Below are 17,494 nucleotides of genomic sequence, written 5' to 3' on the forward strand. Positions count from 1 at the left end.
TTGCAAATCAGCTGCCCCCACTTGATATGGAAATTCACTGAATCCGACCACTCTCTCTCTAACATAATTAGGCATATATAATAAGTATAATGGCCTCAAGAAACCACTAATATATTCTTGTTTCAAAATACAGTGCAACCACCCCAAATCCATCCAAATCTCCCCAACCAAAAGTAGAGGCCAATTTCCCAAGAAAAATCAACGTCAACATTTTGAATACTTGACATTTCTTTTTCCAATACCAAATCTTGAACAATCTTTTTCTTTCTCTTCCATCATACGCACTATTTTTTGGTAAATACACCCAACACAACTCAAGCCCCAATTCTTGATATACTATTTGGTATTGCATTGGAAGATCAGAGAGAGAGGAACTGATATTGTTCTTGTGAAAAGCTACAAATTCTTACTTGGTGGTGCACATTTAGGAACCTGAATTTGAATTTTCAGCAGCTGCTTCAACGTAACATCCACAATCTTCTGCAGTTGTTGCCTTATTTTGTTCTTGAATTGGATTCTGTTTTCCTCCGCACTTTGGGGTTTTGAAGAGCCTAGTTCAACATTTGGGCTTGATACTGCATTCAAATGAACATGAGTGAAGAATCCGAAGCTAAAGTAAGATCATCAAAAGGCTTTTTCAATTTGGAACATCATCAGTATATGAACAACTCTGCTTCTGCTGCTACTTTCCCTAGAAAGAATATGAGTTTTGTTGAAGGAAAAAAGCTAGCAGAATATAGAAGATCCTTGTCTTGTCAAGCAGGGAATGGGAAAAAAGTGTTGTCAATTAGTTATTTCAGTTTGGAATCATTTCTTCTGCTCCTTTGCCTCACAGCATCATTGCTACTTTTGCCATTGATCCTTCCACCATTGCCACCTCCACCATTTATGCTGCTCTTACTTCCCATTTTAATTCTGCTTCTTCTAATGTTCTTGGCTTTTATGCCTTCTTCCAATCTTAGAAATGTTTCTTATACGTATGTCTCATCACCATAGATTTTTGGGTTACACAAATTAATTAATGAGTTCCTTTCATTTCTTATTTCTTTACCTAACCAGCAATATAATGTAGCCTTGCTTATTTACATCTTAGTTTGTAGGTTTTTTTTTAAACTGTTAGTACCAAATACTTTCTGCTTTCAGGCAATGTAATATGTATTGTAGTATATATTGAAGTATTGAATTTAATATATGTATCCTCTTCCATTTTGATCTCTATACTTTAAAGGCAGACCAACAACAAGTCTATATTTTGGGATGGTGAATGCTTAATTGCAATTGATCTAGTCTACTTTTATCGCAATCACATATTATTTTGAAGGATTCAAGATAACTTTTGTAACACCGAACACCACTGTAAGGAAGAATTCTTGTGTGCTTCTCTCCATAAACTTCTTATCAAGTTTTGAGGATATATATATATATATATATATTGTTGCAATGGGGCAAACACATGGAAAAACCAAATATTCAAATTGCTCTAAATTCTAAGCTAGAAAGCAGAAACTGATGAGAAATTTATAGATTTTTCATTTACGTGACGAACTGATTTGATTTCACCCATCCTCAACCCTTTTGCCAAGTGCAAGGTACAATTTCATATATTAATTAAAAAAAGGAGAAGATTACATTGTTGCATTTCTTTTACCTCACTGATATGACAAGTTCATTATACTTTGGAGGTAATTGGGCAAAATCCTCATGACTCGCCAAGTCTGATTCAAATTTAATCACACTTGAAATGGGCTCCCGACCAACATATATATATATATATATATATATATATATATATATATATATATATATATATATATATATATATATATAGCCAAGTCTGATTCAAATTTAATCACACTTGAAATGGGCTCCCGACCAACATATATATATATATATATATATATATATATATATATATATATATATATATATCTACTTATTTATTCTCAAACATTCTGTCACTTTAAAAATATGTAAAAAAATTCTAGTTTCTTTTACTCTATTTTGTTTATGGATAAATGCAAGATAAAACAGTGTATAATAGATCCAACATAAGTCAATCATTCTCCTAACCATGACATTACAAGAGCTCTGGGCTATCTTTTCTTTCCGATTTTTAAGTATATCACATTTGTAAATAAATATTACTTTCCACTTAACTTAAAAAGATAAAATGAAGCTGACATAGCCTCAGCCTGGCAGTCAGTTGATGAATTTAGAAATATGAAGGCTATCAATAAAGCTATATATGATATATGGCTTGGAGAATTCTACTCAATCCGAATTAATTAATTCTATCAAGAATATTGAACAGTAAATATTTTTCAAATAACTCTTTCTACAGTATCCTCTTTTATGATGAAGAGTTGCCAATGGTGAAAATGTTTGTGTTTGGAAAATCCATGCATTCCTAATGTCGCGGGTCTTAGTGGTATAGGAGTGTTGTTCGTGGATTCCCAGATTTTTTTTTTACAAAGTCTATACACTTACGAGGTTAAAACCGGTCATTGAAAATATACAGTTGAATTTGTATACATGATTTATAGACACGTGGATTAAGATCAGAGGCGGATATAGGATTTAATATTTTTGAGTTCCTGCAACAACTACGAGTAAATTTTCTATAGCAACTGGGTTCACATTCAAACATTTATAGATATTTAGTAAATTTTTCGAACACATTCACACTGTTTGGACAAAATCTATTGGGTTCACGTGAACCCGTAGGCCGGGAGGTGGATCCACCCCTGATTAAGATGATCTGATTAGTAAAGTGACAAAGAATTAAAAAAATAAAGATAATTTAGTAAAAAACAAGCCTAAAATTCATATTGATCCCACCGGAATCAAAGGTAATTAACCGGAAAGCTTTGATAACAGCCTTGTATAAAACTTAAGAACATAAGAGAAAGAAAGATAGCCTTTGTGATTCTTGTATTTCGTGTCCTTACAATGAGTACAAATATTATTATGTATAGTGAAATTTGAGGTGACAAGATACTTAAATCTCGCCCTCTTAAAGATGAATAAAATCTTCTCTTAATAGTTGCATAACGTTGGGAATAAATGCTGAAATTTTTCGTAACGACGGCTCCTTTAATGCTTTTTTCCTCCAACCGGTACCTTGCTTTCAAATTCTCTTCCCCGATCTTTGTGTCCTTGGAATTCGCTCAATACCGATCACATCTCTGTATCCGATATTAACTATCTGTTGACTCACCTCCATCCTGTCATTGTCACGTGTCTGCTCAAGAGACGTCCACCTGTAAATTCTAAATTTGACCCAAAACAATCATGTTGCAAAAAGCTTAAGCAAACCATGGTGATAATTTGTGGTAACCTTGCATAATCTAGCAGCCACGCTTTTCCTAAAGCATTTTGGGATTTTTTGTGAGCAACGGGGAATCAAAAATAAACAAAAACTTTTCGTTAGAAGATGGGTGCTTAATAATGTATACATTAATAATCTAATTAGTAAAAGAATAAATCATGATAGTTGTTTGTAAGAGATGTGATTTAGATAGTCAAACTGTCGTACATATGTTTTCACATGTCCTGATTCTCAAAAACTATGGAAGATGAGCCCTATGAATTAACATTGCCTTGATAATGATGAATTTTCTTTATGGTGAAATGATAAGATCAAAATAGCAAAAGATTGTTCTAATTCTGTTAATGTGCTAAATTTGAGTGTAAAGATAATGTGATATATTTTAGTGTACAGATAATGTGACATATTTTGAAGTGTAGAAATCTTGGATGTTATAATATGAATTAATTGAACCTCCAAATAGTGTGGCAAAGGCTTTATTTTACTATAATGAGATTCTCGAAAACATACTTGCTAATTCTCCGAATGGGAATTTACATAATAAGTAGGAATTTCTTGAAAAAAAACTTGCTAATGCACCGAATGGCCATTTACATAATAATTATGAGTTCTCATTAACGTGCTTATTTATTGATGCAACACTACATGTTGATACGAAGAAAGAAAGTATTTGAGTTAGTTGCTCTATGGATGTAAATGGTACTCTACTTCATGCCCATAGATCCCCGATTTAGTTGCGGAAGGAAACTACATATCTTCTCTAGTGCGACAAGTGTAGCAAATATGTCAAAGAGAAGGCTACTTTGGATGCGCATGTTGCTTGTGAAGATATTTGGAACATGTTTTCTTATTTGGACCAAGTTATATTCCTAAAACTTTTACTTGCATCTCTCAAAGGTTCATGTGTTTTGGTACAAGGAATCTCTTGCAAAATGATGTACGTTTCTTTGGGCATATCATGTCCTCAATGACTTAATAGAAGTCTTGATTCGGAGAAATAAATAAATCTAGAGGCCATCCACTTAATGGACTACTCTTTGAGACAAGATCAAAGACAAAACCACCAGGGAACTAACTAATATATAATGCCCATTTGAGTTACCAACCCTTCTGAATATGGTTCCCTCTGCTTACATATCATCAACATACACATTCAAGGAAGCATTTTTCAGAATTCCGCGCAGATATATAACTAAGCCAACAAAGTTCTACCTACATGTTCAATAAGAAAATTGACCAACTATGGAGGCTTCTTCCTTTTTTCCAACCCAACTATTTGTGTTATTATACTTTGTGACGGGAGAGAGAGAGAAAGGGGAGATGTGAAATTTTCAAAACTTAGAATGTGTAGTATGATGCTAATTATAAGATCCATTTAGCAAAAAAGGAGGAAGATGATGCTCTAAGACAGCCAATAGTTCTTTCCCTTGGTTTGCCTCTTCCAGTATTACGCCGCCAAGCCTTTTGGCTGCTTCCACGAGCTGTCCCCTAAGTTTTTGAGGTAGCAGATAGCCCCCTGCCTTAACACTTTCTCTATACAGTGGCAGGTATGCTATTGCTACCCTCAAGGGCCCAGGAAGATCCTTCAGACAGATGGGAGATTCACCCCATTTCACAATACGCACAAGGTTTAAGTAGTGTTCTTGTCCTTGCCTAAGCCCATCAAAGAAAGCAGCTTCCGACCAATGTTCCTGAAGGAAACTCTTAAGATTGGGAGTCACAGCATCATCATCATCATCAGATTTAGCAATACTGTCGGCAACAGCATAAGTAGCAACAGGGTCACCAAGGAAGTCTGAACGCAGAAGAAACGCTACCCCATCAAGAGACCCGCCGCTTCTTTCACCAGCAGCCTTAAGAATCTCGATGCTGAGGGCAGCAAGAATATGCTGCGGAACGTGCGGAAGGAGATATGCAGCAACTTCAACCTGACAACTGGAGGTCGCAGCTGTGAGGGCTAGACATAGTTCCATGTCTCTGCATCCCCTTTTGACGAACCACTCGACAACCTGCAGGGATCCCCTCTCAGCAGCTCTCATCAGAGGGCCCAAGAAAGCCATTGCATTCCCCTCTTCCACCAAACATTCCATAGTTCCGATTTTACCATAATGGGAAGCAAATCCCAAAGCCAGGTCAACATCAACATCCAAGCTGTTCCTTTGAGCAATCTACAAGAGAACCAAAACAACCAAAAGATGAGAATGACAGACCACTTTCCCTCCGAATACATTGGAAAAGAACACAGCAAAAAAAAGTTAAGAGAAATATAAAAGAAAAACGCATCCTCCAAATTCATGTCCACCAATCGAAAATACTGAAATCAAGCATAATGAGCAACATAAATACTAAGACAGATCAGTGTATGACACAAACCCAATTAGACCACCATCCATAGCATTCAAAACCAGGATAACGACAAAGAACTTCAAACATTTAATGACTAACTGCAATCCCCACCAACAATCATGGTATGCAAATAGTGAATCTCTCATGCCAATCATGAAACACCAAATGATCCTTATCACAGTCTCCAACTCCAGACAAGACTGCACTTGAGTGTAGTTTGCAAACATAAAGAAACAAAGATAGTAATTGGATATTATAATTTGAAGCCTGCAGTTCCACTCCCTTCTCTTTTGCTAACTCACATGAACTCCGAAATTGAAAGGACTAGGCCCTTCATTCCGTTTTCCCCTTTTTTACTTTTGAAAAGGGAAAATAGTGTCACTACGCCAGTACACAAGTTAGTGCGGGCCTGCGGGGTTATTTTGAAAAGGGATGACCTATTATTTCCATGAATAATATGTGAGGATTTACAATCATATAGATGGTAGTACCTAATTTGTTACCTTGCTTTTACGCTTTTCTTTTGTCTGGTAAACAGCATGATGTCCAATATTAACAGAGGTATGCACTCAACCGTCTTGCAAGATGTGAAGCAGGAAGAACATTGAATTTATCCCTAAATGTTAGGCTTCTGAAACCATGTTGCATTCTTCATAGAGAGAAAGAGGAATTGCTGCTGGTATTGGCTAACGAAGGGTAGCTTCACAAGACAAGGATAATGAAGCCACTACATAGGGCCACTCAATCAGGAGCAAACCACTTTGACACCACCCAAAAGTGTGTCCAACAATGAAAACTGTCAAACTGATAGGAACTAAATCGTAAATTTTAACTTCTTCGTCCAGGGATACAAGACAATTTTCCAAGAAATCCATTGGGTCAATTTGTCATGAAAATATGAAATTTGAGACAACCAAAATACTCTGATGTTCACAATTATATCAAGTTTTCCAATTTCCTCCTCCTTCCTTTTTTCCAGTTAAAATTGATTGGTAAGACTTGACACCTAGATTTAGGTGATTAGTATCAAGCAAAGCTTTTTTTGGCAAGTACCATACTACATCCTTTTGTAACCACTCAGTAGTTTAAATGCTTTCCTGATCTTTGTTGTTATGTTGAATTATCGTAACTTATCATTTGTATCCTTTGAACCTTCCGATTTGGTAGAAAATGTCGTCCACGTCTTTTGTTTTGATGGTCCTAAATGTTTCTTCACAGTATAAAATGCCATATACCAGAAAATCCAATTATGTGTACTACCCAACTTGAACTCCCCTTCTATTCAATTTTTTTCTGTGTTCATGCTAGCCTTTGTTCTAACAGTTGCTATGCTACATACTTTACAAGAGAGAGAGAGAGAGAGAGAGAGAGAGAGAGAGAGAGAGAGAGAGAGGGGGGGGGGGGATATATGAAATGGCAATTCATGCTCTTGTCAATTCATTAAGAGACATTTCCAAGGCAATATGAACCCAATATGGCAGGGCTCTCACGAAAGCTGAAGTTAGTTCCATTAGGCTACGGTAGAATACACCTAGTCACACAACTGGACACACCTTTTGCTCCTTAATATTATTGAAGATATGAAGTGAAAAACTGGAAGGATCTCTATAATATATCCATTGACCTAAATAAATCATAAGAGAAGTGCTTTAGTAAATGCTTGAGAAAGAAAGGAATTCATATAAAATATTAGTAAAATACATATGTAAAAAGAAGGATATGGAGAAAATGGTCGCAAATTTGAGAACTGTGAAAGGCGATGCAGTGGACGAAAATTAAGGAACTACACCAGAGATCTACCTTTGAGTCATACTTGCTTACGCTAACTATAGAAGAGTAACCAATAGTATACAGGTCCCATGGTGCACGCTATTTACAGATGATATTGTGGTGATTGAAAAAACTAGCAAGGGAATCAATCTAAATTGGGAACTACAGAAAAACACTCCAGAGAGCAGTGGTTATTGATTTTCAGATAAGTAAAAGTAAGACATGATATATGCACCACAAATTTAGCCCCCGTGAAGATTGTAAAGTGAAATTATATGGAATTTTGGTGCCTAAATGTAAACAATATAGACATCTAGAGTCTTGACTTATTCTTCCAAGTGAATGGCATGATACATAAAATGGAACAGAAAGAATTAAAATAGCATGGTAGATACGGAAAAGTGCTAAGGAAGTGCTATGTAAAACAAATATATCTAATAAAGTAAAAGACTATTCTATTGAACACTAGCGAAACTAGCAGTGATCTAAGGCCCAACATACGCGCAAGATTCATGCCATAAAAATGCAGATATTAAATGAATATACAATCTTACAAGATTGAATAAAATTATAAATGATAACATCCAACTGATAGTGCAAGTAGCACACAGAAAGGATAAAAAGAGAGTATTCTAAGATGGTTTGTCCTTATCCTAGGTATTACCGTTTATAGCCTGTAGGTGCGTATGATGATTGAAAACAAAAGGGGATGAGAATTGAGATAGACCTAAGATCACATGGAGCTAAGTTGTCTTGCAAAACCAGCAAACTCTTGAAGCATGCAACAGTGCAAACTTAGCTAAGAACAAAACATAATAGAACCAAAAGAATCTATATTAAACGATATAAACAATTGAGATTAAAGCTTAGTTGTTTCAACACCTACATTAGGCTAGTGTTTGTCAGTAGCCTTTATTCTGCTCAGAGACTTCTATGTCCATGTAATTGATAAATATAGAGAAACTCTACTTTTAAAGAACCTTTATTTTTCTTAAGAGATAAATTAATCAGTATGAAATGAAATGAACCTGAAAAGAGCAGAATGGATACAAAACATTCATATAGTTGGAATCTACTAATTTGAGGTTGAGTCATAGTTGATTAATATAGAGTCAAATTAAAATGTCTCGTCAAATAATTAAAGGTTGAAATTTGACACAAGTTATTATGTGATGATTTACATGCACTTCACCAATCAAGTGATGATTACAGTTGAGAAATCTACAGACCAAGTGAAAGGCCTACACTTTCAAAAATTAGGAAGTCTATAATATGTCCACTTATTCACTTGGATAAGGAAATTTTTTAGCTTCTAATATCGGAACATTCTTTTCTTTCTGACAAGTGTTTCTCCATTTTTTCTTAATCATCTATATGTTGTATTCACCACGCTTACAGTGTCATATAGCATTTTCTTATGGATAACACATTGTAGCAGTTCTTCACTTTACACCTTGGGTCGCTAAAGGTAAAACACTCCCGCCTCATGCTTTACATCTCCGCCTTCAAGACAATGGAACTAGCAGAGAAAACTAACAGTTCGAAGTTGCAATCTATTATCTTACAGCATAGTGCCCCCAATTTACGAGGTTCAATGGCCTTTTTGTTCCAGTGGGTGAATTCATCACAAAGCACTAACGCAGTGTAGCAACACCTAACATCCCAAAAGCAACAGTTTCTAAGAAGAGGAGTATGCTGAGAACCACACACACACACAGAGAAAAAATTATACGTATAATGGCTAGAAACATTAAGGTGTATTCACCGGTATTCTTTTGACAAACATGTGCACTAAAGTGAAAAACAGATGTTAAGGTTTTGGCCTGGTCCTTCTTAGCCTCCAGAACCCAGAACAATTTCCCAATTTTCTGCCTTTTATTCTGTTACAGACAATAGTAGAATTAACAAGTTTTCATGCAAAAAGTTATTTTTATTAAGGGCCAATAGGGCACTAACCTTTTTTTTTTTTTAATAAATAGCACGACCAAAGTAGTTTCAACCTAAGTGTCCCAGCAAGCTAGACAGTCCTAGGTGTCTACTTTCCCTGGCGGGGAAGTAAAGCAAGATCCATTATAAGCATTTCTCGTTGAGATTTCGATTGTGTTTTAAGGTTCATATGCATTTTCTTTTATTTATTTACTTTTTTGTATCTACTTATCAAAGTGAAATTTGAACAGATAGAAAACACTAACAGTGTTTTGTAAGCCCAACCCAAAAACTAAGGCTGAGAATAACAAAAAAGCAAACAGAACATCCATGACAGGTGAAACATCATTACAAAGACAGTCACCAAGGAGAATCTTTAGAAAGTACAAATCTGAAAAAGGGGATCGATGCATGCTTCTAAACATAAAAGTCAAAGCATAAAACTCCAAAATCCAAATATATATCAATATACCTGCAAAAGAATGCGGACCAGCTCTGTGCTCCCAAAACGCGATGCTTCAAGAAAGCACTGATTGACATTGTCCGCACCCCCTTCCACCAACATGCCGAGCAATCCTTGAATTGCAGTAGCTGAAACTCCTGATGCCCAGCCAGTATCAAATGAACTAGAGAAGAGTGTAAGCGGAAAGCAAGCTGCATCAAATGCTTCTGTGAAGTCCTTTCCAGTAAGGTGGTTCCCAGCAAGATCCAGAAATGTTTTGAAAGCTGATAACTGCAGTTGTATTTCAACAGCAGAGTTATGCCCAACCCTATACCTCTTTCCTTGGCAGCGGGAATGGTAACCTATACATTTAAGAGCCCATTCAGTGAACTTCTGAACCTTAGCACCAGCTTCAACCTTCAAAACTTCATCTCCATTGCATTCTTGCAGTCGTTCATGCAACCTGCTGAGAGTGGTGGTAAATATGTTAGTGCCACAAACATCTATAAAATAAGACATCAAGGGAAAACGAAAGAAAAACGTTACTTGACCTTGCAGATTATACCAAGGAAATTCCTATACATGAAGAATAAACTTTTCAAACTTTATGTTATCCTATGTATTAATTTTGACATCCTATGGATAATAGCAACAAACCAGCAAATGTAGAAAGCTTGTTTGTTTATTTCAATAACAAGAAAATTCAGGTTCTTCATGCGTACATTTTAGCAAATGGTCTAAAAGAGGATTTTCAGCATATAGATTAAATAACTCAAACAAGAATTCCACGGGTTGTTGGAAGCTGAGACACATGCTTCTTTTATATGACTATTGGAGAAAATTACAGAAAAACTATGTCAGAGCTATGTATACACGTTGGCCAATATCTGGGATGGAAGAAGTCGGATTTCAAATAATCTGCTACACTGCACTGGAATCCTACTATTTTGACTAGACATGTATAGTTCAGATATGGGGAAAACATTCAACAGCAAATTAAAGACCTTCTCTACTATTCTTTTAAGCATTCAAATATGGGCAAAAGCACTGACCTTTGTGCCATTACAGTGACAGTATTTGCAAGGCTCATTGTTTGACTCTGGCACGCAGAAACACAAGAAGCAAGAAATGAAGTCCTTAGGACAGCCCGAGTGAAGTCATATGCACCATTACCAATAATCATCTTAATCAAACCCGTTATCCCATGCAACTCCTCTTGACTAGTTAGAAACCAGATTGAATCCAAAGCAATGCATAAAGCATCATTCAGAGTTTGGGGATCAGCGAGTAGGATCAAACTCTCTGCCAGCTCCCAATCATGGCCGCTCACAGCACCCTGGAACAATCGCCCCAACTCAATCCTATCTTGTCTGCTAAGCTTTTTTTCAGGACCCAGTTTCTCATTTTCTGAATCAGAATTTTCTAGCCTTGATTTAATCTTATTGACTCCACAACTACAGCCTCCTGCTATTAAGTCCTTATTATGTACAAGTGGAGCTTCTCTTGAAAATACCACTTTCCCATTGCTTCCCTCACCTCTCACTTGTACAGTTTCCACTGAACAAATAGTCTCTTCTTCACTAATGTTGAAAGCTGCCTTATCTTCTTCCATATTAACAATTCAACACCCAAAACTGATCAAATACCTCAAAAATCAATTCCTTCCATCTAAGAATCCATCAAAAACTCAAATTTAAGCAAATTTCAGCACACCCCTGAAACAAAAAAGCCCCAAAATTCAAAACAACAAGAGATCAAAAACCCATCAAATTGCAGAACTAAAACCCTTCAACAATTAACAAATTATTTTTTTATGAAACATATCTACCAGCAGACCTACAAGGCAAAAGAATCTCATCAGCTACAGAAAAAGAAAAGAATAAAGAACAGCAGAAAACAAAAATTCAACAGAAAAATGAAAGCATAGGGAGAATCAGCTTACATAAGAAAAGGAAAAAAGGGAAATATTTCAAGAAAAGAATAGAGTGAAAATTATTATGGAAGTGAAAGTGAAAGAAAGAGAGGAAACAAACCTGATATTATTATTTTTTATGATTATTGGTGGGGGAGAAATAGAGAAACCACTTTGCCTCTTCTTTGCCTTTGATGGTTACTGGGTTACGAGTATTTTGCCTTTCTCCAAATATTATGCTTCTTTCACACTCTCTTTTTTCATTTGTTTATTTTATATTCTTTTTTCCCAACAAGTTTTCATTTGTTTCTGGGGAAATTTTACTTTTGGTCCTTCTTCAATGAATTTTAATTTATTATCAAGATTGTTGTGGGTGATTAGTACTTCTTCGATAAGTCTAATGAGACAAAGCTTTGAAAATAAAATTGCCTTTAATATGGAGCGTTTTACTTTTTAAATCGTCTGAACTAGTCATTAGTCGGGGCCCAAAAAGAATATCGGATATTAGGCGTGTTCATAAAACCCGAAAAACTGAATCAAATCAAACCAATCAAAAAACTAATACTTTTTTAGTTTGGTTTGGTTTTGATTTTGAATTTTAAAAATCGAACAAATATGATTTTGTTTTGGTTTTAATAAAAAAATAACCGAAAAAATCAAACCAAACCGACTATAGAAGTAGCTATTTAAAATTTATTATTATAACTATATATATGTATATTTTTATACAAAGTTTCTAAAATTTTATGGTACATGTTAATCGTTTGCACTTTTAGTCTAATTCTTTGCTATTATAATAATTTACTTTTTTTGCCTTTATATTCTAGTTGTAGTTTTCTTTTGCTAATTACTAGAATTTATTTCATGTTAAAAAATAATCTATTTTTAGTTGAGTCCTTAAATTATTCATTACTATTTGATTCAGTTCATCAGTATATCTAGGTAAATGATAGATTTCTCAAATAGCAATTGGTTTGATAGTATTACGTTGAAATGTAGTCACCGAAATATTTATTTGATAGTGTATGTCTCATCTTTAAGAAAAAATCGATAAAAACCGACATAAATCGAATCGATAAAAACTCAACTTAATTGATTTGGTGTGGTTCCAATAGTTGAAAAATCGACTTACATAATTTGGTTCCTTTTTAGGAAAACACCGATCCAAATCGAACTATGAACACCTCTATCTAATATCAAGTGAGAAACAAAAAAAATTGATCTTCATTCTTTCAATATCTAAGTATTTACCTATTAATTAATTGATGTATGTGCTTTTTGTTCCTTTATATAAAACTATTATATATTGACAATAATAAAATGCATGGGTAGATAATTCTTTTAACAATTATCAATGTTTATTTTTTCTTCGTTAAAGGTAGATATTATATTAATGCATAGAATAAACAAGTTGAGCAAAGGTGCTCATAGCATCCTTTGCGGTCCAACTTGGGAAAAATACTTCCCTCAACAAAGTAATAAGAAACTTAAGCTAAATTATGTACTAGTTTGTTTAGACTTCTAGGAATATAAACAAAATCCACATGATCTAGCAAAGCAGATGTCACGACTCAAAATCCCAACTTGTCGTGATGGTACCTAACACACTTGCTAGACAAGTCGACAACCACATAATAACTAATCATTTGAATAAAATACGTTTTAATAAACAAAATAACGGAAAATCTCATAAATATCTTATAAAATAACTGAAATGCTATTACAACCACCCTAAACTCTGGCGTCAACGAGTACATGAGCACTACAACATCTCAATATAAAACAAACTCTAGTACAACCATTTGAGTAGTAGAACAGTACTGAAGAAAATAAAAGGAAGGAGAATCAAGGCCTGTGGGCGCCATAGCAGCTACCTCAAAGTCTCCGAGCAGGTACTAGCACCAATTTAGCAATTACCGCGTCCAAATGTACCTGGATCTGCACACGAAGTGCAGGGTATAGTATGAGTACAACTGACCCAATGTACTCAATAAGTAATAGGACTAACCTTGGGTTGAAAGCAGTGACGAGCTCAGAAGGATATAGTCAGAACCAATATAATGTCAACACATGTAAGGTATTGACAATGATAATAAATAACTCAGAAAATCTTTCACATTCAGCTCGTTCACGGTACAAAAATTTAGACATGCTTTTAAGTTCATAATTAAAGACCAACACTAATAAGAACATGTCAAGTATATGTAGCATGAGGAATGGTACATCTCTATGCCTACATGTCAAATATGCATGTCAAATGTAAGGTATCACGGTGATATTCCTAGGTACTCACACTCTCATAGTACTAAATCTGTCTATCTCAAATACCCACTCATCACACACACACAATCACTCAGCACTGTACGAGTGTCTGGCATCAATACCCCTTACCAAAGCACGTGTATATATATTATTGTGCCTGCGCTCATTGCTGGTGTGTTAGACTCCGGAGGGGTGGATCCTACCCAAGCGCTAATATAAAGCCTATAAGGCCTGCTGCGGCGTGCAGCCCAATCCACAATAATAACTAAGCCAATAAGGTCTGCTGCGGCGTGCAACCCGATCTACAATAACACTCACAACTCGGCTCTCAGGTCCAACTCAGTCATCAATCTCTCAAGTCTCCAGGGCTCAAAATCTCATACTACTCAGTCCAAACAATAAGAACATGTAATGTAACAGTAAATGATAATGGAGACTGAGATATGATATGAAAATGAAGGATAATGACTGAGCACATAAATGCAGTTAAAGCAGATAACTCAAAACAACAGAAATAACCTCACTAGGCCTCAACAGAATAAACACATAACCTAAACATGTTTTCTAACATGAATTACAGTTCAATTACTCTAAGAAGTAAGGATTTTACGAATAGAACAAGACTTGATAACAACACAGTCTAAAATAATCAACCGAATCACGATTACCACGGTGCATGCCCACACGCCCGTCACCTAGCATGTGCGTCACCCTAACACAAACCATATAACACATTTTGCATGGATTTATACCCTCAGTTCCAAGTTTAGAAGTGTTACTTACCTCAAAACGCGCAAATCACAATTCCAACAAGCCCTTCCCATGCGTATCGGCCTCCAAACAACTTGAATCTAGTCACAAACAACTCAATATCAACAAATAATGTCGTAGGAAACAACTTCAAACAATAAAGTTTTGATCTTGATTAAAATCAAAAAGTCAACCCCGGGCTCGCACCTCGGAATCTGACAAAATTCATAAATTTCAGACACTCATTCGATTGCGAGTCCAACCATACTAAAATCATCCAATTCCGACCTCAAATTGATTTTCAAACCTCTATTTTTCATTTTTGAAAAGTTTCCATAAAATCTCCCATTTCTTCACTTTAATTCACTAAATAAATGACACAAAACAAGGACGGAATCATGATAAATGAACAAATCTGAGTCAAAACACTTACCTCGATCCAAAACGTGAGAATCCCCTCCAAAATTGTCCAAAACCGAGCTCTACAACCCAAAATGTGAAAATAATACTCTAACCCTCGATTTGGGTTTTAAACTTTCTGCCCAGGTGCTCCTCTTCGTGAACGCGAAAAATGCCTCGCATTCGCGAAGCACAAAAATTTCCACCTGATGAAACCTCTTACACGAACGCGACTGCCCAGTCGCGAACGCGATGACCAAACACCATAAAGCTTCGCGATCGCGGTCCAGCCACTACGATCGTGATGAATAAACACCCGAGCCCTACCTCCCTTCTACGCGAACGCGACACAACCAACCTCAACCTTCTCGAATGCGTCTCCTCTCTTGCGAGCGCGAAGTACAAATTCCACCAGTCACCAAAAGACCTTTCACGATCACGACACTTCCCTTACGAACGCGTATAAGGAAACAGATACCGGAAAATCAATAGTCCAACAAGTCTAAAATGAAGTCGAATTTGGTCCGAATCACATCTGAGGCCCCCGGGACCCCGTCCAAACATGCCAATAGGTCCTAAAACACGATAAGAACTTGGTCGAAGCCTCAAATCATATCAAACAACATCGAAATCATGAATCACGCCCCAATTCAAGCCTAATGAAACTAATAAACTTTCAACTTCTAAAACTAATGCCGAAACATATCAAACCAGCGCCAATTGACCTTAGATTTTGCACACAAGTCATAAATGACACAACAGACCTATTCCAACTCCCGGAACCAAAATTCGAACCTGATATCAACAAAGTTTAAACTTCTCAACCTTCTAAACCTTTAACTTTCTAACTTTTGCCAATTCAAGCCAAAACAACCTACGGACCTCCAAATCAATATCTGAATATACTCCTAAGTACAAAATCATCATACAAAGATATCGGAACCATCAAAACTTTATTCCGGAGTCGTCTACACAAAATTTAAACTCTGGTCAACTCTTTCAACTTAAGCTTCCAACCTTAGGACTAAGTATCCCAATTCACTCTAAAATATCCCCAGAACCAAACCAAACAACCCAGCAAGTCACATAACAACAAATGAACATACAAAAAGCGATAAATGGGGAAACGAGGCTATAATAATCAAAAAGACCAGCCGAGTCGTTACATTCTCCCCCTCTTAAGCAAATGTTCGCCCTCGAACGGGTCTAGAATCATACCTGGAGTCTCAAATACGTGTGGATATCTGCTCCGCATCTCCCGCTCAGTCTCCCAAGTAGCCTCCTCGACTGGATGGCCTCTCCATACTTCACATGCTGACAGTTCGAGTACCGATCCACATACTCTACTATATATTTCTTAATTCTCCTCCACCAATAGTGCTGCTTCGAGCACCGATCCACATACTCTACTATATTTTTCTTCATTCTCCTCCACCAATAGTGCTGCCTCAAGTCCTGATACATCTTCGCAGTACCTGAATGAATGGAATACCGCAAATTGTGGGCCTCCTCAAGAATTAACTCACGCCACCCATCTACATTAGGCACACAAATCCGACCCTATATTTGCAACACCCCATCATCTCCAATAGAAATCTCCTTGGCATTACCGTGTTGCACCGTGTCCTTAAGGACAAGCAAATAGGGGTCGTCATACTGACGCTCTTTGATGTGCTCATACAAAGAAGACCGAGAAACCACGCAAACAAGAAACCGACTAGGTTCCGAAACATCTAACCTCACGAACTGGTTGGTCTCTTACCAACTGGAATGTAACAACCCAAATTTGCGTACCTTAGATCACGCCTTAAGTTAGTCGACGTAAATCCAAGAAGAGATTATCTTTGAGATGATAAGAAGTTAATCCTATTGGTCTTAAATGATACAAGGGTGTATACGAGTGGTTAACAACTATTAGATGTTAAACGAATCAAGGATATTGTAACCCGTATTTTCGGGTAACACTAGAGGTGATTAATTATCCCAAGAGGTCATGTTTTAATGTATTTGAATCATATAATATCCGTATCATAAGTCTTGAAGTCAAGCGAGTTATGAAACAAAGTCGATAAAAGTTGTCGCAACTTACGTTTATAATTTTATTAAACTTTAGGTCAAATATTACTACATTTTTCTCCCAATATACTTGGAATTATGGGGTGATCTACCTATAAAATTGAATATCTATGAGTCTAGTTTCCAACACATTAAATCGTTTGTCGATACGATCTCGGAATAGAGAGATATTCGCATTTTCGTGAGAGTGCGCCAAGCAGCTCTCAATTCGGGTTTTTCGGCACTAGAATTACTTTAGAAGACTTGAAATCACCTAGGGTTGATATTAAAAACTTGAAGGAGT

General features: G+C 36.2%; 2 protein-coding genes across 7 annotated transcripts; one reads left to right on the forward strand and one right to left on the reverse strand.

Annotated features, from left to right (window-relative positions):
* Positions 1 to 591: 591 nt before the first annotated feature.
* LOC138893903 (ARGOS-like protein) lies at positions 592 to 996 on the forward strand. Its single transcript, XM_070178569.1, has one exon. The coding sequence runs from the start codon at positions 592 to 594 to the stop codon at positions 994 to 996; it is 405 nt and encodes a 134-aa protein (XP_070034670.1).
* Positions 997 to 4,379: 3,383 nt separating this feature from the next.
* On the reverse strand, positions 4,380 to 12,002 carry LOC104110275 (ankyrin repeat protein SKIP35-like). 6 transcript variants are annotated; one of them, XM_033659722.2, is made up of 4 exons: positions 11,846 to 12,002; positions 10,865 to 11,527; positions 9,843 to 10,278; positions 4,380 to 5,496 (listed from the first exon to the last, which is right to left on the reverse strand). In XM_033659722.2, the coding sequence occupies exons 2-4, from the start codon at positions 11,422 to 11,424 to the stop codon at positions 4,687 to 4,689; spliced, it is 1,806 nt and encodes a 601-aa protein (XP_033515613.1). In that variant the 5' UTR covers positions 11,425 to 11,527; positions 11,846 to 12,002; the 3' UTR covers positions 4,380 to 4,686. The 6 variants fall into 6 exon arrangements, with proteins under 6 accessions (XP_033515613.1, XP_033515611.1, XP_070033411.1 ...); XM_033659720.2 differs by having other exon boundaries at positions 10,865 to 11,648; positions 11,846 to 11,998; XM_070177310.1 differs by having other exon boundaries at positions 9,843 to 10,275; positions 10,865 to 11,648; positions 11,755 to 11,855.
* Between the last annotated feature and the right edge of the window lie 5,492 nt (positions 12,003 to 17,494).

The sequence above is a fragment of the Nicotiana tomentosiformis genome, chromosome 6 (assembly GCF_000390325.3).
Source record: "Nicotiana tomentosiformis chromosome 6, ASM39032v3, whole genome shotgun sequence".
Lineage (NCBI taxonomy): Eukaryota > Viridiplantae > Streptophyta > Magnoliopsida > Solanales > Solanaceae > Nicotiana > Nicotiana tomentosiformis.